This window comes from Protomyctophum bolini (assembly GCF_963924005.1).
Source record: "Protomyctophum bolini genome assembly, chromosome: 22".
Classification (NCBI taxonomy): domain Eukaryota; kingdom Metazoa; phylum Chordata; class Actinopteri; order Myctophiformes; family Myctophidae; genus Protomyctophum; species Protomyctophum bolini.
In genome coordinates, this window is record NC_137883.1 from 16699521 (window position 1) to 16724666 (window position 25146).

Consider the following 25146-nt stretch of genomic DNA (forward strand, 5'->3'; position numbering starts at 1 on the left):
TGATTCAACAGCTCCTGGGTTCTGTGCATTATACAACACACCGCTCCTGATGTGCTACCGAGGGAAGACACGTTTAAACACGTTGGCTTAAACCCTATATATATATACTTTGTTAACCGTGGCCCCCCAGGGGTCTGTACTGGGCTCCATCAGCTACTTTCGTAGAATGTTCGCCTGTTTTCACAGACTGTTCGCTGTTCGGTCAAAATCAAATCACGTTCATTGTAACTTAAAACTCACATCACTGAACTCACCACAACCCTGAAACCCAAATGAGCATTTCTATAAAGAAACAAAGCTTATTAATATTTTAACAGTAAAAAAACAGAGCCACAATTCTTATCCGTTTTTATCCGGTTAACAAAACTGGGCTTCACCAAATTGTGATAATTGCGATAATATCGTGGAATCGCAATTATTTTGGCCACAATAATCGTGACATGAAATCATCCTAACCCTACTGGGGTAGCAATAATATCACAAAGTTAATTCCATCCCCATCCACCCTCTTCAGCACTGCAGCCACCAGCTGCCAGGGATGTGAGTCCATCATCTTTGAGAGGCGGTTTCTAGGATGTTCCAGAGCTGCGGAGGTAATTTATGGGCCAATTTAAACTTCTATCAACACACAGTGTATTGGCAGCGGGCGCTGCAGGCCGCAGTGGGGGAATAGTGAGAGGAATATTAGGCTACCTTTAAATCCTGGAAGACAGAACAGGGTGCAACAGCAAGATGGGTAATATGGGCTATGCACCAGTGTTGAAACTATGAAAACTATGACTACCCTTTTTCACTGCCCTTTATCAGGCTAGCGTGGTGGTATCGGGTGGACATCTTGTAATGAGTGTCCTAAACGGTTACTTTTCAGGAAAAGGAAAGCCTGTGTTCTAATGTGCTCCACGCTTAACCAGTTTCACTTTGAAAAAGGTAAATTATACAATCCCGATCTACAAGCTCACAACACAACTCATTGTGCGCTCGACTCGTAATTTACAAAAAATCAAATACATTCAAATAAGAGATACAAGGTTTCAGTGGCCCAGCCATACAGTAAAGCCTTGAGACCACAATTGCGTATAATGTGTTCTTCTAACTCAGAATAGAGGCTTGCTCAGTCAAAATGACATGGGGGCCATATCACTCTCTTGCATGAGCAGAGTACTGGGCAGTAAGCTGTAGTTTGATGTTGTGTATTATGTTTATGAATGGTAAATGGTGCATTTATATAGCACCTTTATAGATTGTGCATTACATTCACCCATTCATACACTGATGGTAGTGGAAACCATGCAAGGCACCAACCAGCACATCAGGAGCAACTAGGGGTTCAGTGTCTTGCTCAAGGACACTTCGACACTAACTCTGGGCCTGGGGGAGTCCGGGATCGAACTAGCAACCTTGCGGTTACGATCCGGCCACTCTACCCCCTGAGCCACCGCCGCCCATGTTTATGATCGGATGGCGTTTCATTCAGCATTTTTTCACTAGGTTTTTCAGATTGTTAAATTAACCACTTGGCCCCCACATATATTTCCCTATAGCCTAGACCAAATCGCAACCTACGATCAACCTATTTACGAATGTTTGCTTGTTATATAGTGACATGGCCAGAGTACCTCTTATCAATAACAGACTATAGGGGTGTGACTATTCACGCAGCTCACAATACAAATACACACCACTGAGTTCACAATCTCTATGTACGATACTAGTATACATATTTTGAATGCACCAAACCAATCCGTTGCTAAAAATCTTTCCTGTCATCATCAACGTGTGTGTCATCTTCAACTCACAGTTCAGCTCATTTCTATTAAACTTTTTTAAGTGACATAAAATACAATAATGTGAGATGTAGACAACCACTTAAGGCACAAATTAAAATAAGGTACAAAGGAATAGCCTTGGAAATAATTAAGAGTGATGGATGACTGGGGAGATTTGGGGCATAGAATGGAGGAATCCTCAGAAACTAGATAGAGAGAGAGAGAGAGAGAGAGAGAGAGAGAGAGAGAGAGAGAATTTCAAAGACTACCCCTCTTTGCACTGACAATAAGCCATTCTGCCCATTTGCTTTTTCCAAACCACAATTAATTGCACAACATTATCACTTATATAACACACATATAACCATGAGTAGAACACACACACACACACACACACACACACACACACACACACACACACACTCTCTCTTCCACTCAACTCAACAACACCACAGTCAATAAGCCAGCATTATACACGAAAATACACAGACTGCGACAGAAAAAGAAGGAGCAAAGAGAGAGAAAGAAAGAAAGAAAGAGAACAGAGGAGGCGAGGAAGAGAGGTCAAAAGTGACAGAGGTCAAAAGAAAGAGAGGCTGCAAAAGCAAGAGAGAATAGAGAGTGAGAAAGTGAGCTAGGCAAAGACAGATTGAGGGGAAAACGTGATGAGGAGGAGAGAGAAAGAGGGAGGTGAGAGAAAGAGAGACTGAGTGAACAAGAGAGAGTGAAAGGTAAGAGAGGGAAAGAAAATGAGAACCGTACAGCCTGCCAGACAGACAAAGACAGACAGCTCCGTAGAGAGAGACCCAGACAGTGTGTAAAGTGACTGACCTGTGAGCACAGCCTTAGCCGAGGGCTCGGAGAGGTCCAGCGCTGACTTGCCGTCCGTGTTGCGGATGCTGGGGTCGGCGCCGTGCTGCAGCAACACTGTACAGCAACAAGGCAGACACAGAGAGTAGCTGAGCTCCTGCACCGAGACGCACACTCCCCGACACACAGCACCTCCCAGACCGGCTGCACCTCCACCTCCGCTGTCCCGCAGCATCATGCCCCGTTCCCCTACTCCGAGCTCCCCGAGACCAACCCCTTTGCCCCCGATGTCTCCCACGCCTCTCCTCCTCCCCGGCACTCCGTCCGTCGCTCCTCCGAGCATGTCCTCCCCCGGCCGCCCCTCCTCGGGTCCTCCCCCGGGACGGGGAGACATGCCGCCGATGTAAACAGCAGACATGCTACCACTACGGAGGCTGCACAAGTGGAGAGGACCCGACCGCAGCAGCAGTAGGAAGAAACAGCTACGTGACGAGCTACACTAAACAGCTGTGGTGGGGAGGGAGGGGGGTTAAAGCTGCAACTAATGTAAGCTAACACTAGAATACATATAGAAACAAAACAGACAAAGGAAAGGAAGCAGAGGGAGAGAGAATGATGGAACGTCTGACTGAGGCTAATCGGGGAGGAGAACGGAGACAAAGCCAGCGGGCAGAGAGCGAGCGGAGAGACTTGCGCCTCTCCAACTGACTGAGCGATGCAGCGGAGATCGGGATAAGGGAAGGAGGAGAGGAAGGGGGAGAGAGAGTGACAGAGAGAGAGAGGGGGGAGAGAGATAAGGACAGGGGGAGGTTGAGAGAGGATGACAGAGGTGAGGGGCAGCAGAGCCTGGGGAAAGGGACTGAAGGGCAACGACAGAGAGGTGTACCGATACAAAGAGGCTGAGTTGGTAGCGTGTGTGCAGGTATAGACAAACAGGGGGATTCAGCTCTACAAGGAGGCGAATGGAAGGAAAAAATGAGAGAGTAGAGTAGAGGAGAGGAATCATGTGACTCCCTAACAGGTATGAGCTGAATAACAAACTATATCTGCACCCAGTTCTTTTTTCTTTTTCTTTTTTTAAGTTATCTCTACTGAAGGCATAATGTATTTTCTCGCTCTCCCTCCCAACTGCAACTCCCATGTACACTGCTTTATTCAAACTGACCAGTGTGTGCGAGTGCACATCATGCATGCATGCGTATGTACGTGCATGCGTGACCCTACCTCAACAAAATAGGATTTAATCCGGCACCAAGTCCACACACACAACATGCTCACACAGACAATGCAATGCACATGCATGCACAACCATACGGTAGGTACAGTACACACATTCTACGCATGCGTATGTCACTACTCAGTGACTCAATACACTGACTGTTTCATCATCAAAACAACATAAGGCCACATAACTCCATGATGTTATGATTATGGGCTGATTTTACATGAACATGAACTTTCACACAATGTTGGGAGGGTAAGTGTAAGTGGGCATGGCACACGGGTTAAGTTCCTGCCTACCACCGTGGAGACCGGAGTTTGAATCCTCTCCCCGGCTTTGCCGGGCATTCCAACAAACCCAACTATTTGTGTTTGTTGGAATTTCTGTTGCAGCTGTTGATTTTGATGGACATTTTTGATTTACTTTTAGTCATAGTCTTTGGAATATAATTTGACTTTGTTTTAGTCATATTTTAGTCATAGTCTCATTTTACAGTTGATTTTGTCTAATGCCTGATTTTACACTTGCGCATGCAAGTGTAAAATCGCAAGCTCACGTTGTGAGCTTGTAGATGGCTTTTTTAAGAGCGCAACCAAACATTGTTTATTCAGTTTGTCCAACATTGTGTGAAGGTTTCACACCAGCCATAACAGATTAAACTGACACACTTTTTGTGGCCTTGTGTAGTGTGTATTGAGTCACTGAGACTGACAGGCACGCACACACCACACCATGCACGCACGCATGCCACTCACACACACAATGATATACTGTATAACATAACAGTCCTACTCCTCTATTTATAAGGGAGGGGATCCCTATTCAAAATAGCATCGAGGACCTTCTATGGTCCCCATGTATCACTTGGAGAACCATTAACCCAAATCAGTACAGGTACATTCTCTCCATGAGAATTTTACTAAAAAAACCTAGATGGTGCAGTGCAAGTGAAATGTTTGTGGCTGCAAGAGTCAATACTTTTCAAGCTGTTCTCCGGAACTTAATGCATAGATTCATGTGTAGCTTGGATGAGTCTGTGAATAGCATCATCGTCAGTATAAATAACCCTGTCAAAAGTTGCACTAGATATTCCTCTAGCCTTAGAAAACATTGGCTTAAAAGCCTGTATTTATAACTTGTACTTTTTTTTATTGGATGTATATTGTATTTTGTGTTTTGTATGTTTCTCCCTGAGTCTGCAATAAAGGCATTCATTCATTCCTTTTCCCTACCTGTTACCGGCTATTGACATACTGTCAACACAAATGACTTTCTATTACTTTCCATAACTCAATGTATGTAATCACGGTGACTCTGTAGCGGTAATCATATTGAGCAAAGCTTGTACGTTACGAGCCAAACGCATCAGCCCTTAACGTTGCTACCAATTGGCCTGGCACATCATGTTCGGCTCAAACTCCCCCCCAGGGATAAAAACATATTCTCTTTCTATTATACTGTTGTGCTGTCTGTTCCTAAGTCAGCCAGCAATGCTGTTTCCGATTCCAATTGAAAACAATGCTGGCCAGAGCACATAACTGTAACTGGGAGTAATCAATGTGGTTTTGTCTCCTGTGCAGGCTTTAGCAGTAATGCAATTTATGGATTGTTTGCTGCTTTACGGTTAATGGGAAATAATAGTACACACATCCCAGGGGAAGTTCATTGTAGTTTTTCAAATAACAGTGATTACTGTGAAGCAGAGTCATTAGTGCACACTAATTTATTAACTGTTTACAAAGCACTGATTTGGAGAGGACACACTGGATCAGTGGAGCTATTCTGGCTACTGGCATTCTTCTCATAATGTGAGACCTAACTCGCAGTAACAACTAATATAGAAAGATTTGTTATCTTTTTTTTTTTTATTGTAAAATGAAGCTTTGTACTATATGGATTTTAAGTTTTTTTGTCCAGAAGAAATCTGTCTAATATGAGGATTTACTGCTTTTTTGGTTCTGCAAAATGACAAGATCCAGCAAGTGATCTTTTTTTTTTTTTACTGTTGCTCCACAAACAGGCTCAACAGCTTGAGAAGAGAATGGGATATATTAATATTCCAATGCCAGCATTGCTTTTTTTGCTGACAAAATCTGTTTTGGGCCGCCGCTGCAGCACATTATTTACATAGTGAAAAGAAAAACGCTGATCTACAAGCTCATAACACATCAGAAGCGTTGTTTGTGAGCGTGTATATTTGCTAGGCAAATTGATTTAGTGTAGAGAGAAAAGAAAGTGTGCCTAGTATAGAAAGCCCAGCCTCGAGTCTAAGCTTTACAATGCCAGATTTGTCATGGGCACTGCAATAGTGCCAGTTGTTATGCAACTGGACCACTGGTTCTCAAAGTGGGTTTCCGAGGACCTCCAGGGGTCCTTGGGGGGGTTTCTAGGGGGTCAAATAATAATCAATATATGTAGCATCAAAATCAGGGCTAGTGTATAATACGTGTCATTTTACACTTGTTGATTTATGTGTTCAAAAAGATCTTGAAGATATTTAAATAAATTTGAATAAACATATTAAAAACACAAATCCTTTATGGGGGACCCTTGCATAAATGATTTTCAGATGGGGTTCTCTGGCCAAATACTGTAAATATTGATTTAGTTTGAGAACCACTGATCTCGGTTTATGTAGCGTGTTGCGTCACACTGGAGCTCTTGTCAGCCTGTAGTGTGTGTGAAGATGCATTTACGTGGTATTCAAACCAGCATGCTATACTGCGATTAAAATGAATCCTGCTGCGTATTGTCGGAAAGTGCGCTTTGTTTGGCAGGTGTGAAGGCTCATTCGAATTCTGGTATGGATGAAAAAATCGCTTTCTAGTTCACCAAAAAAACAGGGGTTTGCTTTGCTGCCATGAGCACCCGACTTCGATTCACTGCAGGTGTACTGTACTGTAAAGGCAAACCGCATCAAATAAAGGAAATTAAGCAAACAATGTCAATGAATAAGGAGTAAACACAGTTGGAGATGGAAAAGGCATATTTTACACATCGCAAAGATGTTCCGTTACCTCGAATGAGGAGACTGAAGCCCTCATCGAAATATGGTCGGACGAGTACATTAACTAATTGCTTAAGGAAACACATAAAAATACTGCAGTGTACAGAATATTCTGTCTGTCTGTCTTTCTTCATCTCGTATAAATCTACATACATATTGTAAACGTCAGATTCATTTTGCGCTGCCGTCTCCGCTGCGCGCACACGGCCACAGCCACACAGCCACACACACACACACACACACACACACACACACACACACACACACACACACACACACACACACACACACACACGCACACCTGTTGTTGACACTGTCACTTAATGTCCTAACTATTACTCAAAATATAATTTCGACACAATAGATTTCACTGTGTAGTTTATGAATTGAACACATTGATAAAGTTCCCTCCTGCGGTTGATGCAAACGCAGCAAATTATGTGCAATTAATATGCAAGAATTATGCAATTCCAGCCCCCAATAGCATCGAGTCTACCGAAGTAGAGGTGAGAATGCGACCTTAGGGTAAGATAAGAGACTTCTAAAAGACAGATAGATGAGATAAAGGAACAGAGAGAGTTCGTCACAATTTGTGAAGTGGTGGGAAAAAAACTGAGTAAAAGTACTGTATTGTTGTCAAAATCTAGTTAAAAGTATCAAAAGTAGAGAGTAGACTACTGTATTATGCAGAATGTCCCATTTCACAAGTTTTCAAATGTTTAAAATGCATTCAAAATAATTTGAAAACAGCAAATCTACAAGCTCACGATGTGTCGCATCGTGGAAAAAGCAACATAGAAATACTATTTTTCAGGGCAAAATGTAGAATTTGAGAAATAGTAATTGTGAGGACCATTGTCCTGGCCCTGACAAGAGACATGGTTGTTTTATGGTTCAAATATAGATATTTATTTAGAGTAAGATTTACAATGAGGAAAAGATGCATTGGATGATGATTAGACATTCAAAGATTAGTACAACTAGTACAAATACAAACTTTTCAGGATCATTCAAATAAAAGCAATAGCTAAAGCAGCAGATCTACAAGCTCAAAACGTGTCAAGCTTGTGGATCTGCTACTGTTGGTGCTTTTGTGTGACGCCGTGGTGTGTATGATCAAGTGGAACGTTAATTTACGAAAAAACACAAAAAGGTGGAATATGGACAGACATCAACGTTATGTTTTTGTACAGTATGTGCGTGTATGAGTACCTATGCAGACGTCGATCTTTCCCTTGATAGCAGCCTCATGTAGCGGTGTGTAGTTCCAGTTATCTCTGGCATTGGGGTCAGCCCCCTGACACAGCAACAGGGACACCACCTAATAGCAAGAACAAATGACTCAACTTACTTTATTCTGTATTCTGTAGTCTGTATTCCAGATCACATTGCCTTCTCCTGAAATCTCAAAATGTGTCGCCACAAGTTCAATTCAAAAAGCCCAGTCAAAAGATGTTATATTGGATGTCCTTCGATGTTTTGTTGTAGGGACAATAATTACTAGTTCAGGAAGGTTAATGTCTTGTCATTAACATTACAGATTCAGGAGCCACTCCAATTTCAAACACGTAATGGCTCGCTTCGAGCCAGTATGTCTGAGAGGACCACAACGGCATCATGGCTGGAAAGCCTTTCTCTCATCTTCTGTACTGCAGACAATCAATTGAGGGTTCGATATGGTTCTGATTCAGCCAGGCAACAGCTCTGTCTTTGTTTTATATACAGTTCCCCTCCTGTGTGTGGTCCTGCTGAGAGAACCTTGCTGGCCTCTGTGACATGGTAGTGCTTAGCAGTCATGCTTAATATACTTATGTCAGCTATCTCATACAGCATTGGTGGTTCAGTGGTAGAATTCTCACTTTCCATGCGAGTGACCCGGGTTAGTTCAACACTGGTGTCATCAATATAATGGCCCAATTATGGAGGTCCGTGTGGCTTCATACTGGCCTCTAATAAGAGATCCTCTGTCGTGCCATATCACCAAACCAAGAACCTTTTTACTTTCCAAGACCTCCAAGTCCTTAAACAACTATGAGGGCGTACAAGTGGAACCAAATGGACCCTACACGCTCAGAGTCAAAGTTATGGGGGTCCTTGAGATTACTAAGTGTTTTCATTCCATACCTCAGAGTGTCCAAATGAGCAGGCATTGTGGAGTGGGATCAGACCCCCATCATCACGAGCGTGCACGTTAGCACCAGTCTGAAGGAGATGGTCCACAACATCCTTCCTCCCAAAGCCTGAGAGGAGACCACAGGACAACAGTAGTACTGATCAATTTAACCCATTATGAAACAGGATCGATTTGAATGATCGGTTTTAAAAAACAGCCCAAGATATTGTGAGCTTGATTCATTGAATGATTTAATACATTATTAGACAGAAATGTGAAAACAGCAACACAACTAAAAACTCCATATAAAAACAAAGTATAAATGTACAATGAAAGAAAAAAAAGTGGGTGGGGGAGGTGTAAATAGGGGGGGGTGATCACCTGTCTAAAGGCTCATACATAGTCTGGATTTTCGGTGGTGAGGTGACCACCGAACTACAACATGACGTCACGAGCCGCGGCGAAGAGCACACCACCGCCACCGCTCCAGCCCCAGCCCTTCTCTCTGTTTTTACTCACCACCACTCAACGTTATTTCAGCTCCGGTGGTCAGCTCACCACCGGAGCGGTGGTCACCTCACCACTGAAAATCCAGGCCATTGAATGAGCCTTAAGGGAATTTGATCATTTATATATTTTCATGTTTTAACGGAAGCCAGCGATGTGCATTTTTTCAGGGAAGGGGTCAGGGCATTCCACACTTGGGTGGCGATAGAATTATGAACTATTGACAGCGAATATGAGGCATTCTATGTATAGTGGTGTGGGTATACATTAAACATATAATGCTTAATATATTGTTTATCAACAATGAAACATTTACAGCCGTCATCTACACTGGATTGCATGATCAATAATGTCAATCGTCTTTAGCCGTTTCTCTGTTCTCTATGATCAAGGAACCAGAAGTAGTTGCCATTCAAGCCACAAGCGGAGCCTGCAGCACCACCGTTGCCCAGGTGGAGCCTGCATAACCATTGTGGCTCAAAAATCACTCCTGAATATATATATATATATATATACTCTGTTGCCGTTTTCAAATTTCTGTCCATGTACCACCAGTGTAACTAAGTCACTAAGTAACTAAGTACAAATTTATTTACATTTCTTCATACTTCTGCTCCATCTCAGAGGCAATTAATTGCATATTGATATTGATGATGTAAAAAAATCATTAACATGGTGATGTGATCAAGATGTGATTCACCATGATTTTTTCAGACCTCCAGTTCTAGGAAATACAGACTACGGTATATTAATGACATAGTAAAATGTTGAAAATTAGTGGAATTCCCCTTTAAGTGGTAGCCGAGAAAGAAAGTGAGGCTACTTGTGGAAAAAGTGGAAAAATAAATCGGAGTACCACTATACAACAATATTATTACAAACAATGTTGCTTGGTTATTAATATTATCCCTTCTCTGGAAAATACCCAGCCACCAACAAGATTGATGGAAATATAGTTTTAACATATGGAAACGTTATTTGTCACTGTCACAGTGTCACTATGACTGTAGCCTAGGGCAGGCTATAAATGTAACCCACTAGAGTGACTGGACGGTCTGGACCTATAGCCTTTTTTGTCAATGATGATAGTAACGATGCACTTAGCTTTATCATGAAGTTCATGAGAAAGCTTAATTTACCTGCAGCGAAATGCAGAGGCGTAGATTTGCGTCCGGCCATGTCTTTTGCGTTCACATTCACGGCGTCCACCAGCTTCTTCACCCTCGACACATCGCCGTTCCTGCACGCCTCGAACAGCTCCCTGAACGCCCCGCCGCTCCCGGCACCGCACGCCGGGCTGGCGTACACAGAGTCCGGGGTAGAGGCGGTGGGCGTCCCGCTGCTGCTACTGGTTGTCGCCGGGGAACCAGCGCTGCTGCTGCTATGGGTGTCTGGAAGAGGTGGAGGAGAGGCAGCAGCGGGGGTCGTCAGATGCTGCACCCCACCGCCGGGGGTGGAGGGGTTCGGGTTCAGCGACTCGGCTCCAACTGGGAGCGAACCACCACCGCCTCCCGCCCGGGCGTCGAGGACGTGGAGCTGGCTCCCGAGAGGAGCAACGGGTGAGGCGGGGGGGGTGATGCTGCTGCTCCGACGAGGAGGGGATGATGGTGATGGGAAGCAGCCAGAGCCTGACGGCTGCTGCTGAGCGCAGCGACGAGGCGTCGCCATCTTTCCTTTTTGTTTTTGTTTTTTTCCTCCTCCAGTCCAACAACGGGACGGACTCCCCACTGTCACACTGGACTGTCTCCAACCACAACACAGTCTGACAACTTCCTGCCAGGGGAAGTCAAACTTCCGTTACACCAGTGGTTCTGTAGCTGAATGGCAGATCGAGTGGAAAAGTTAATGTAATGTTGTTTAAAGTAATTTAATGCAATCAAATAGGACTTTTCTGTTTGGATGTATGGGCTCTCAAGGCCAGAAAGTAGTGTTTTGATAACCTCGCCTCACCAGGCTTTCCACCTCAGTTGCAGGGTTAGTCAACTTCTATTTGCTCATTCCATTCCTGTGTGAAATCTTCCCAAGGTGATATTGTTAAATTATGCATAGTGCTGTTACTCTGATTTTTATCTAATTAGGTGTTTGTGCTTGTTGCAGTTGAGAATCAACGTGAGATCCTTCCATCAGCGCAGAAGAAGCTTAAGATAAGTCATGGACAAAATAATTATTTCTTAAATACAGGATGAGATCATATTGATCACCGGTTATATCATGATCAGATAACAGCAATTCATTATATTGGATATCGGCAAAAATGTCTCATCTGTATATCCCTAATAGGAACACATCAAAACACAGTACAGCAGCAACCACTTTTTAACCACTCCAAGGAACAGCAATGTCCCGATATTTAGAGTACCAGTAGGGGCAAAAGTGGCACTGTTGTGCCAGAAACTGAGAGAGATAGTGTTGCACTGTTGCCTGCTAATTACAGAGAAAGAGAGAGAGGGGAGTTGCACCACTCTTTTTTTATTTAACTGGAAAGCAAGATCTTTCAATTTCCACTGCCAGTTTAGACCCCACCCACACCACACCACCAGACACAAGAGTGGATTGCAATTTGCGACCCATCAGATTTAAGCAAGCACACTGGTGTCTTGTCTTTTCCTTGTGAGTGAAGACCGCTTCCACACAGTAAAACTCAAAAACCTTCAATGGTCTCCGTTATTTAAACGGAGACCATTTGGTTACATTTGTACACTCTGTTAGATTAACTCAGGATTTTACAGTTTATGTGTTGAAGTCAGGCAGATTCCAAGTCAACTTCCTTTTATAGTGGTATATTCATGGGATAAAGCTAAATAAAATCTCACGACTGAAAATGTTTGTACGACCAAGTACTGATGTGTGATTTCATTTGTGAAACATTATGAAAGGCGCACACTCCCCACACTGGTGCGGAATCCTAAACAATTAACACAAGTCATGTAAAATGGTGATGCTTGTGTAATAAATGTTCCTCCTGTTCTACATATTGCCAGCCAGGCGAAGAAATCCAAGATTGAGGTTTATATCAGAGTATTAAGATTTTATCGAAGATGCTTCTGAACAATGAACATATTGGTAGTTTGCCCATTTCAAATGCTCCAGTCGGATGTCTTAAAATGATTACAGAAAATAGCCTATCTAACAAGCTCTCGCAGACTGCAGCATGCCAAGTGCTTCCATCAAAGACATGCTGGCTTCACACAGAATACAAATGACTGAAATCAGTCGTGTCTGAGAACTTTAATCCATGCATGTAAGCACCCCCAAATGTTATGCAAGTAAAAAGGTTTGACTTGCTCCACAAGACAAACATTGTCCATAAAATAGAAAAATAAACGTTCCTTGTGAGTTGTCTTTTTGTGATTCAAGTGGTGCCACAGATGTTAGATTTGACCGTCATCAGTCATAAGACTATCTTGATTTGTACTTGTCAGACGACTGTCTCACACACCGAAAATAGCCAATTTACAAGCTCAATGTGTGGTGATGAAGATGATCTTGTAAATCTGCTTTTTTTTTTTTCGTATTCGAGGAAGTGGAACAGAAATGGCTATGCCACAATGTAGGTCATAGAATATCTGAATCAAGTGTGCTTCCTTATGTTTTGTCAGCAATGCTTCTTTTAATATTGACAAGAAAAAAGTACTAAACAATTATTCAAATTCAATCAAAAGTGTGTGTGTGTGTGTGTGTGTGTGTGTGTGTGTGTGTGGGGGGGGGGGGGGCAAAGTTCCAACAACAATAAAACTTTAAAATGTAGTCATTAAAGTAATAATAATTTAGCAGAAAAAGAAGTAGTTGGTGAAAATAAATCTCAATAAGTGTCTCCAAGCACATATTTTGCATTACATCCACTTTCCCAGTTCCCCAGAATGTTTACTCCTGGAATCTTTCTGGATGAAAAGCTGCCAGGTCCTGCTCCTAATTCCAAAGGCCTCAGCAACACAGGTCAAATCAGCAGAATGTCCCAGAATGCTTCCAATAAAAGGAAAGAAAGTTGGGGAACATTTCTACCTTTGACTACATGTAAACACTACTAATGTTCAACATTACAACTTCAAAGTTTGCTCAAATTGATAAAAACTGGATAACACCTGTCCACCATACCAAAGCATTTTTCCAAGCTGAAAATGCAAGTCACCATTCTAAACTACTCATCTAAATGCACACACTTACATCTGGTGTTATCTGGTCAGAGTTTAAACTGATTCAAAAACGCCTTGGTGAAAACAGCGTCTAAAACCAGACTAGCCGTTTTGCCACAACATTTCAAGTAAACTCAATCAGTACATCAAAATCTTTGAAGAGCATCTGAATATGCAGTACATACTGTATGACATCTAGATAGTTGTATATATTCTGCATTGCATCTCCTGTCTGACAAATACTAGTTTGCACAACAGAAAAGCATAAATAGGACCATTGTACTTATTTTCTTCTCACTCTCAGTCTCAACATTATTTTACTTCATTTTGAACATTTACATTTTCGGCATGTAGCTGTATAAGTCTTACCAAGCGCAACTCACAAGACGTTGAGTATGTGAATGGTTCAAGTGTCTTGCTCAAGGACACTTGTGGTCTCTGGTGGTGGACATGGCATTGGTCTCTGGTGCACGGTCTCCAGGTGTGCCTCTGGTGGCAAGAGCTAGTTTTCCACCCAGAACAAGAGATGAAGTCAAATGTGGCTTCTACCAGAAACATTAACAGGCGAAGCAACTGGGAAGGTGAAAACTGCAGGAAATTCGGAATCTCCAATAAAGATGAACCCAAACAGCATTTTTCTACATAAAAAGCTTTAAGAAAAAGCAAAATAAAACGTATCCAAGCGTGTTGCTCAGTCAGTTTCAACATCTCCTGCTTCCTCGTCAATGTCCAATAATCACTGAGAAAATATATTTTGCCATATAAAAAGGCATTTTTAGTTTCTGTACACATACACACCTGTGTATGTTGGCACTGGGGCAGTTGCGTGCATAAAGCATGTGTGTACAGTATGTGTCTGTGCATGTGTGGACATCAGCGCAGCTCCGTCAGTCGTCCGCGAAGGTAATTCGCCCTGGACCCTCGTTCTTCATCCAGCGGCGATACCTCTTCATCCTGGGGTCTGTTGCCATCTTCATCTTCATTTCCTCTGCCTGTTCCTCTCTGTATACCTGTAGCACATTCAATAAGACACCCAGGGCTCGAGATTAACATTTTTCCGATGTCCCGGGGATTGTAAAATATCTATTTGGGACATTTATTTCATTCGGGATGGTTTCGGGACTAGGAGTGTTTACACTGAAAATGCACATATCGTGTACAGCGAGGAGCAGCATGAGACTAGCAGTGCCGTCAGTCAGACAAGTTGACAACAACACACCACCATTCACCCAAAGGAATCAAGAAGCCACTTGCCCCGTGGATGGGACATTTACATTTACTATCGGTTGGAAGCGTGGATAAAACCATGGTTGTGTGCTATAGAAAAGTTCCATATGGACATGGGGCTACACTACACCAACGATGCTAGGCTTGCTAGCTGGCATTGACATTAAACAATATGTTGGTATCCTCCTTTAATGCATTCAAAAGAGCTGAATAAATGTTTTATGGACCCATAATCGTGATTATTATTTAAGTTAAGTTTTGGCCAACTGTTTCCTATATTCGGTTTCGGCAACGAATTTCCCTTGCGGTGCATCCCTAACTTGAACCATACCTATTCTGGGTTCTGAGCTTGTATATCTGCTATTTTGGGTAGAGATGTCTCGATACTGTATCGGTATCGGCCCTTATTTATCATATCGGGTCATATCGCTATCGGCGAATATGCCAATCTAACCACCGATCCGACACAGGTGTAAGGAGTTGACACTATGGCAGGTAAAACAAACTGCAAGTGCACATTTGAGTGAGGAGTCTGCTATAAACACAACACGAGATATATAGCTAGATATCTACTATGCAACTTGTATTTCCAGATATGAACTGACCTCATAGTTCTCTCTGATCCAGAGATGTTTTTCCAGGAAGGTTTCTCGGAGCTGGTCGTCCAGGCTGTCAAACTGTGCCTGGGACATCTTCATATTCTTCCTGAACAAACACAGAGCAGAAGAATACATGGATTAAAGCCAAATCAAATCTCACGACTGAAACTTTTGTGAGGCTAAGTCCTAATGTGCAATGTGTGAAATGGTGTGAAAGGATACAAAACAACTAACACCAACACGGCTAGAATGTTTATTTGTATTATAATTATTGTATAGCTCCTGAAGCACGGTACTATCTATCTATAAATGCACCAAGTCTCTGTCTGTCTGTGTATAATCCACGTAACTCGAGTACCGTTCGACCCAACGACTTAAAAATTGACACACGCGTTCCACACCACCACGGAGTGCAGTGCCAGGTGTCGAGTCGGTCGGACCCACGGTTCTCCAGAACCAGCCCAAAAAGGCCTCTGACCGGTCTCTGGACAGGGGTCTGCCCAGGGTCCATATATGGAGCTGGCCTGTTCCGACATCTGCATAGACTCCATATTTGGGCATGCCTGACAAATAACTCTATATATGGGCATAAAAGGGACACAGACATAATATCTGCGTGGGGCATTAATTTCCAACTTGCATTGTTCCAAGTAGGCCAGTGCCCAACAGGCACCAATAATTTAGAATTATTTTTATTTATTTCTTTTTTTTGTGGCTTTCGCCTTTTTTAATTTATATTTTTTATGGAGGGACAGACAGTAGGCTGACAGGAAATGGGGAGAGAGATGGGGGGAAGACATGCAGTAAAGGAGTCGAACCCGCGGCACACTGCCAGACTGAATTACCAGCCAAGGTGCCTGGACCGCTGAGCCACGGCCCAGGCCACGAAAATATATTTTAAAATATCTTTACATTTCATTTTAATTTAGCAACAAGCTATATGTGCTTAGATTAATTAAATTTATATTAGGATAAAATTGCACGACTGTAAACATGAAACGGAAGTTTCACTTCCACTGTATCGCTTGCTCATGATCAGAGCTTCCGTGCTGTATGACGGAAGCATTTGAAAATTGCGAGAGGCAACAGTCTGGCCATGCGAGACTACGATGTGCAGGTTGGTTCCTTGCTGGGTTTCCTCCTCCTGTGTGTGAATGTAATGCACAATCTATGTAAAGTGTTTTGGATAAAAGTGTTATATAAATGCACCCTTTTTTTTTTACCATTTATTGTTGTTTTAACCACATGACCGAAGTACACTCTCAAGTGTAATGGGGGTCCAATGCATACCAAACTGGGGGTAAGTCCTTGAAATGAAAAGGTTTGGGAGGAACACATGGCCTAAATGTCCTGCCATAAAAAGCCCACCTGATGATGTATAACTTCTCTTCTTCTCCATACTCCTCACGGCAGACGGTGAAGCGGTAGATCCATGACACGTACCACACTATGTAGGTGGTCAGGAAGTACGGGAACAGGACGATCTTACACAGCAAGATGTCCGAGATGTTGGGCTTCTGGTAGCCGCCTTTGATGTCGATCTTGGTCTTTATGATGTTGCGGAGCACCTTTCAATCAAAGTCGTAGAGAAACAGAGGATGAAATAAATAGGATGTCAAAACACCGGCATGCTCACAACTCCACACTTTGTTTTTTTAATTAAAAGAAAAAATGCCCAATTTCTTAGTCTTAGAGTTTCAGAAATGTTACATTTTAGTAATGTACACTGTTTTTGACTCCACTGAGTGTACAAATGGAACCATAAAAGGTGCATTTGGTCCCATTTGTACACTTTCTGAGATCATTTCACAGTGTATATTAAAGCAATAAGCCACCAGAGGTCAGTATTTTGTAAGGGCTGAGGGGTGTAGTGAGGGCCGTAGTCATTATAAGCTGATCTAAAAGGAGTAGATTATACCATAGCGTAGTCCGTTTATCACCGTCTACAAAACGGAAATCAGACTCAAGGACTGGGACTAGCCGCTTTAGAAAGCCATGTTTGTACCTCCTCCTCCTGTTCTCTGATCTCCTCTTTGGACCGTCGGTTTTTGCCTTTCTCTTTCGTGCGGGAGAGGAGGCCCTGCTGCTTAGCGATCTCCGTTGCCTGGATTCGGTACTTCGGCACAGTTACCAGGCAGTTAATTGCCTCATTGTAGCTACTGTGCCAGCTGTAGTACTGTGGGAAAAATAGATGGTCAATTAAAGAATGGTTGTGGCTTCAGGTGTTATTCTCCAGATGTTCATGGTAAAGAAAAAACAACCTGCACCGATTCCAAGATTAAAGAATTTTACTTCACCAAATGTCGCTTGCGAAAAGCCACTTAAAAATTAGTCAGTTTGGGCCACGATAATCACAGAAATGTACTGAAAAATGTAGTTGCTTCATAAAATAATGAAAATGGACCCAGCCAGTGTAGGTTATTTACAATGCAAGTACACTGCACTGCACTGTTTCTCAAACAGTGGGTCAGGAGGACCCATATGTGGGTCACTGACCAATTTTTATGGGTCATGAGTAAATCCTTGTTTTTATTATTTCAAAACATTAAAAGAAAACATGAAAATTGTTTCATGAATTAAAAAAAAATCAATATTTCTTTCAAAGGAATTTCATGAATAAATAAATGTTAAAAATCTAAGAAATTCCATAAATTAGAAAACGAATGCATAAGTAATAGTGACAATAGCAGATCTTCAAGCTCACAATGCGGCGCAACATGTGAGCTTGTAGATCTGCTATTTTCACTCGTTTGGGTCTCGGACAACTGTCCAATTTCTCTTTTGGGCCTTGAGCTAAAATGTTTGGGAACTAGTGGAGTTCATACATAGTGGAGTACTGTACATACAGTACGGTATATCAAAGTCCATGTCAGCTTAACTGACAGATTTTGTTTTACCCCCCCTTATCTTTTATTGCTCTGTTGTGCATACATTCTATTTGTCATTCTTCTAGTCCAGGGGTGCCCAACCTTTTTTGCCACCTAGCCGAGGGCTACCAGCCCAAAATGTACTGTAATAATCATTCAATATGCACATGACCAACAGAAAATATTAATAGTCATTGTAAGGTCGGAATTACAAGAATGAAAACATTGCAACTTCTCATTTGGGACTCCACATTTATTGAACTCTGCCATACACACTGACAACACATTAATTCGAGTGTTTTTTTTGGGCTCTCAGCACTTTGTATTGACCTGTACTTTTCTTGCATTGTACCCATTCTGCAAATTGTAATATTACATTTTTTTCCATCAATCAAAAGTCAACAGTCACTGATGTTCAAAGTCTCCTTTTCTTTTCTTCTTTTTTTTTTTTACATTTTCTTTTGTTTTTAGTTACTTTAATAATGTCAGTCTACCGTAGTGGGAACGCTGGCACTGGGAAGAGGAGGCTAGTTTCTCAAAGTCTGGGTTTTAGGCGCTGGTTGCAAGCCTCAGGCAGGCCACAAGGTGGTCATCTGTCATTGTGGTTCTGTACTTTGATTTGATGAACTTCATGTGAGAGAAAGCAGACTTACAGGTGCCCCATCGGTTGTAATGGAGATGAGTTTATGCAGGGCCAGTTTGCTCTGCTGAATGAATTCCATGAACGCCTGAAAGATATCTTCGCCTCTAGTGTGGCCCTTAAGTGGCAACATGGTGAGAAGCTCTTCTTTTGCGCTCATGTTTTCAAAGGCCATTCTAATGAAGATACATAGCTGTGCCACATCTACCATGTCAGTGGATTCATCGAACTGCAGGGAATAACACTCATAATTGTCAATGTCCTTTTTTAGTTGCTCCTGGACATCTCCTGACATTTCCTCACAGCGCCGGGTCACAGTATTACGTGACAGCTGAAGGTCTTTGACGGCATTCATAATATCCTGCTTGTTTTTGAAGTCATCAAACAGTGAATCAGCAGCAGCTCTTTTACTAATTCCCCGTCTTGATTTTTTTTTTTTTTTGCGAGAACGTGGCTAACACGATATGACGCTATTGTAGCCGCCTTTGCCTTGGTTGTCGGCCTCGTAAAAGTTGCCTGTTGCCCCGCTAAACGGTCCTTCAATTCCTGTACCTTTGTCTTTCGTAGGGCTGATTTTTTTGGGAAGGCTTGGGCTGGGTCAATCTTCTTTTGGTTCATTGAAGAATAATGCCTCTCCAAATTGCCCCTTTTGGGGAGGGCCACCGTCGCATTGCAGAGCAGACAGATCGATTTATCTTTGAACTAAATAAAGAAAAACTCCTCCTGCCACTCTTTGTGAAAATGATATGTTTTGGGTCGTTTCGGTTGTTGTGCCATTATTGTCGCTTGTCTCAAATCACTTTTTTTCTACACCAGTTTTAATGCATCAACACATTCGCCAGCATGATGGGCGTAACTCCACCTGTTGACTTGATTGACGGTTCATTGACTATTGGCAGCTTCCAATTATAATTTATTCACGTTCAGCGAGCTGAAAACACCACCTCCGCTGTTTTCGACCAATCGTTTAATTTTATGTTTAATTTATTCACGTGCAGAACAGATGTACAAGGAAATAACCTGACTGATGCAATGCATAATGCACTTGTAGAGAGGTTGTAGATCTGCTTTTTTCAGTAGCAGTGCATTATGGAGGGCTCAACTTTCCAGCTCACTTTTTTTTTCTTTTTCCCGAAATCATCTCGCGGTCTACTGGCAATCCTAACGGTCGAATGGTTGGGCACCCCTGTTCTAGTCTGTAGAGGGCACCGAAGTCTGACGTAATTTACGCACCATACCTGGTTCGCATCATACCTGGTTCGCACCCCCCCCAATTCAAACTTTCCATAGACTTATCTTTTTGAGAATACATGTTCCAAAAAAAAAAAAAAATATCCCGCTAATGTTACTGCCGTCAAATTAGTTACATTTACGGCAGAAACAGACTATCAAATTTGAGTGACTGACTATCGTAAACGAAACAGAGCCACCTCCCTGACAATATCGCAGAGACAGTTTGTTTATTTTTGCTTTATGTGAAATGATTTTAAGATGACCCAATGTTATTCTCCATAGAGAGGAAAACCCTCCACGGCCCAGGGGACGAACGAGTGACTGATGTCAGGACTTCGGTACTCTAATTAGTAACTGAAATAACAACAATTAACAATTACCTGGAAAATGGAAATAGCGCAGACAGTGACCAGTATGACAATCCTGATGTCTACTTTGGGGGCCAGGCGTCTGCGGTAGTAGGTGTAGTAGTTACTGTAGTACTCCTCAGGGTGCTCCAGCATGTAGTCGTACTCCTTGCGAGTCTCCTCATCCTACAACAAGTGGTTTAAAGTAAAAGTATCAATATTGCAATATAGAAGTCTGGTAATCAAAATGTACTTGAGTAAAAGTACTAAAGTATTGGTATCAAAATGTACCTAAAGTACCAAAAAGTAGAAAGTAGTTCTCATTATAAAGAATGTCCCATTTTACAAGTTCAAATTAAAAAATAACCGATCTACAAGCTCACAACGTGTCGCATCGTGACACGCTTCCATAGAAGAGTCAAGAAGACATGCTGGCTTCTATGGAATTCAAATGACTGAAATCATGGCAACTGAGAACTTTAATCCACACAGCTCGTTGCAGAATGCATACATTACATACACATCATAATAGCAGTAAAAGCAAAAACAGCAAAAATATTAACAGTCGTTTTATGTATATACAAGTGATTCTCAAAAGTCCGGGGATCCACGGGATACCCAACTAAAGTATACAGCATCCAAAGATCCAAAGACTTCAGCCCTACTTTATGCTCCAGCCATTCAAAAATAGCTAATCTACAAGCTCACAATGGGTTGCATCGCCTGAGCTTGTAGATCTGCTATTTTTAGGGAGGAAAACATTTATTAATTGAAAAAAGTATATTGAACAGTAGTGTACTGCTGTATTAAAGTACAGTATATTAAGGTTGTTACATGTGCTGGCCATTTTTCCCAGACTCACATTGCAGTTGAGAATGAGAACCACTATATTACTGTAGTTTCCTATGCTAGCCCTAAACTATTTGTGAAGTAGATCTGTTTGCCATCATGTTGACTTGTCCCCAAGCTTCCAGCAACAGTTTAGCCCTCCAGCGACTCTAAGGTAACCTGACGCTGCCAGATCCAAAAAGCTTGCTACACAAATTTGTTTCACAGCTTATTTGGATCTGGGATCGCGGAAGCAAATTCGATGACGGGGCTGTTCCTTTTTTTCAAGATACATGGTAGATGATTGGATGGGAGCGTCCATTGGTTGTGCAAACACAACCAATCATATCGACGTGTCTATATACCGTCACATCTGCATCCCGCCTTTAGCTCACGCTGATTGGTTCGGTACGAAGCAGATCTGACTCAGGGCTCAACTCCGTCAGAGATCCCAGATGAGTGTTGTGTTGGGGAATATGTTTCCGCAATACCGCCCTCATCTGGCAGCGTCAGGTTAACTCTAAGGAACATGACATTCAAATATTGCTTCCTTTTTTGAAACTTTTGAAATGTTTTATTATTTTCATCCTTTTTATGTGCATCGTGTATATCTATATCTCTGGATATTACTACGGTAATTAGCATTATTATTAATTAAAGGGATGCCTGTCTGACATCCTAAATGTCTGCCGCTCCCCCCAAAAAGCATAAAAGATCTGCATTTAAAACACTTTTGTGGGTTCTGATTTGCGTTTTACTGTGGTCTAATCGCTTAATTAATGCAGAATTGAGTTGTTGGAAGCATATTTTGTCTAAAAAGGACGTTCCTAGTTGTAGAGCCGGTTACAGTGGTTAAAATCGAAAGTGACACAGAAACGTTCCCAGTTTTAATGGGTTAATATTTGCCTAGTGCTGCTCCTCATAGACTGATCATGGTAATACATTTGTAACATCATGGCATAAGAAGTATTGTCAGACTATTGCTGGTTTTAACCACTTTCAAGAATATATTAAATATATGATCACAAAATATTATCTTCACAATATTGAAGCATTTGGTCAATATTAATGTGTCTTTATATTTTTGTTAGTTGTTCACATGTAGTATGCTACGTTATTTTAGACGCTTTACGTTAGGGACTATGGATTACGTTAGATTGGCCCCACACGTTATTTAGAGACAGATGCTAGGTTTGATGTTTACCTGTTACTTTGTAGCACATTGTTTTTTGCTCATGTTAAAATCCAGTCCACAATGTCATTTGTATTTCCCTTCCCTTTTTTAAAAAGAAAATGCCTTCTAATTATGACTTGCCATTAACTGTCAAAAGTCTGAGTCTCAGGGTTAGACTCACCCTAAATAGGTTTCCGAGGCTAGACTCACCCTGACCCAACCTACCAAATCATTATCACATTTAAAACCAGCCACTTGTATAGGAAAGCCAAGAAAATGATCTAGTACTCTGGACATAAATAATATATCCAGTAGCCACCACTTGTTTTAGACATGTGGCAGTGGTATATATACACAGTTCAATCCCTTTCTGTGGGGGAATGTCTAGTAATGTATATTGATCTCAGAGACTGAAAGATTGCTGACCGGGGCATGAAGTCTGAGACTGGGTCTCAAAAATGTCAGAAACTTCAGTACCATTGGGTTCTGACTTGTGGGGCTAAGTATAGCAGAAGCAGAAGTAAGTAATAGCAGATCTACAAGCTCACAACGCCAGCTTGTAGATTTACTGGCAGGAGACCATTAAACCAGCAAATTCCTGAGTTCATATCTATACATGTGTTAGATTGATTGCTTGATCGATTGACTGGACACTTTTTTGACAGTTTGTAGGGGAAAAAAGCACAGGAAAGACAGTGCATGACAGTGCAAGATATTGAAGGCAGTTCAATACAAGGTCTGCTATTAAGAGGATATAAACCCCAAGAAAGCCATGTGGCTTGTTTCCATTGGCGTCCTTCCATATGTAGCCTACTCATCGGATGCAAAAACAATGTATGCGATGCGATCCTGTGTCCGGCTGTACCTTCAGGGTCTCGTAGGCAGTGGCGACCAGCAGGAAGTGTGTGTGAGCGCTCTCCTGGGTCTCTCCGGCCAGCCCCGGGTCTCCTGCCTGCCCAGCCCTCCACCGGTCAGGGTGGTACCTCCTGGCCAGCTGCCGGTAGGAGCGCGCTATGTCCGCCTTGGCCGCGTCCCTGTCCACCCCCAGCACGTCGTAGCAGCTCTGCGTGCCGCAGTACAGGCCCTCCATCAGCGCGCCCACCGCAGGGACCATCGTTATTATTAACGCTAAACACCACCGCGACGGCCATTGACTGAAACATCGCCCATGCTTCGTGGGCGCAGCCATTCTTTCTGGTCGCACAATGTTTGCCTCATCGAGTTTTAGTGCTGACTGGATGCTGCCTGGCACTTCAAGCACTTGTGGGTTATTTACTCCGACTGACTGGATCCCATAGCGCGGAGCAACGGCCACGGCCTGTCATTGGGCCGTTGGTTGCCGTGACAACCAATTTCCAGGTCCTAATTAAGGCACATCGATCAGCTGATCAGTCAGACTGTCAGAATATAAAATAAACCCAGACTACATACAGACAGTACAGGTCCACAGCTCCTGAGCTCCCCAGCAATGCAGGATAATGTAATGGTTTGGACTATTACATTATCATGCAGATAAGATAATGTAACGGTTACATTATCTGTTTTTATTGAACTTATTATGGCCTGGGCCATGCATATATAGGGGACTATATACGCATGGTTCCCAAACTTTTTAGCTCAAGACTCAAAAAATAAATTAAACTATCGAAAATAGCAGATCTACAAGCTCCCAGTGTTGCTTAATTCGCACCCATTGTGAGCTCGTAGATCGGCTATTTTCAGTACTTCTTAAACATGTGTTTTCTAATTCATGGAATTTCTTTGATTTTTCTTTGATTTCATGAAATTACTGTATGTATTAGTACTGTATGTATGTATGTATGTATGTATACTGTAATGTATAATTTGGACTAATCTGTAGGCTATGGTAGAGTATATGTTAATACAATTTAACTTATACAATTGGGTTGGTTGTATTATGTCTCCCTGCTCATCTATTAAGACATTTAGATCGTGTAAAAGTCACGTCTCTCAGGATCAGACATGAATTTTGAACTGATGGTCAATACTCAATTTATCCCCTGAGGAAGCAAGCAGGCTCTATTAGCTCAATGGTAAAATGTCAGACTTGATAGATAGAGCCTATATTAATTTAGGAAATATGAATTACCGGTACATTAAATTATACATTCTCAGACTCAGTGTTAAATGAACACGGAGGAGTTGGTGTGTTCACTGACTCCACAGACTGAAATTGTTACAGAAGAGTGCACAATGCTTAGAGAATATATTAAGGTGCAATGTTGTCCTGTCAACCAACTAACCAATCACAGCGCGACCGTCCCTTTGGACTATGGCATGCAGACTCTCCAGTTATATTGTGGACAAAAATGATGACGAGTCATCACAGAAGCTGAATGTGGTTAGTGTCGCCCCCTGTGAGAAGGTCGTATTAGCATAGTGGTTCCCAAACTTTCTGCATTAGAGTACAGACAGACAGTCTATACATTTGGTGTCTCCCCGGGACCCAAACGTACAGAAATACATCATGGATTGATTGATTGATTGATTGATTGATTGATTGATTGATTGATTGATTAATTGACAGTTTGCAGAATTACAGTAAGTACAACTCATTAGAAAAACTGTTAACTGTGAGTGGACCGTACGACACCATAAAGCATTACACTTTAATACACACAATTTTCAATTCATTAAAACATTTAGAGACGT

The 25146-nt window shown here is 42.2% G+C and overlaps 2 protein-coding genes across 4 annotated transcripts in view; both read right to left on the reverse strand.

Moving 5' to 3' along the window:
- Positions 1-11164, reverse strand: part of LOC308310217 (poly [ADP-ribose] polymerase tankyrase-1-like) — a 61375-nt gene extending 50211 nt beyond the window's left edge. For 2 of the 3 annotated variants that reach the window (XR_013963474.1, XM_080756431.1), the window contains exons 1-4: positions 10565-11164; positions 8930-9045; positions 8018-8126; positions 2598-2693 (exon numbers count right to left, since the gene is read on the reverse strand). Coding sequence is in view for 2 of the 3 variants with exons in the window: in XM_080756431.1 (XP_080612557.1) it covers positions 2598-2693; positions 8018-8126; positions 8930-9045; positions 10565-11093 (850 nt within the window). In the remaining variant the exon portion in view is untranslated. The remainder of the gene's footprint in view (positions 1-2597; positions 2694-8017; positions 8127-8929; positions 9046-10564) is intronic. The other variant, XM_080756432.1, reaches the window with a different exon arrangement.
- A 1983-nt stretch (positions 11165-13147) lies between these two features.
- On the reverse strand, positions 13148-23735 carry dnajc25 (DnaJ (Hsp40) homolog, subfamily C, member 25). Its single transcript, XM_080755853.1, has 6 exons — positions 23339-23735; positions 20505-20657; positions 17390-17560; positions 16753-16952; positions 15391-15490; positions 13148-14568 (listed from the first exon to the last, which is right to left on the reverse strand). Exons 1-6 carry the CDS (start codon positions 23660-23662, stop codon positions 14446-14448), a joined length of 1071 nt encoding a protein of 356 aa, XP_080611979.1. The 5' UTR covers positions 23663-23735; the 3' UTR covers positions 13148-14445.
- Between the last annotated feature and the right edge of the window lie 1411 nt (positions 23736-25146).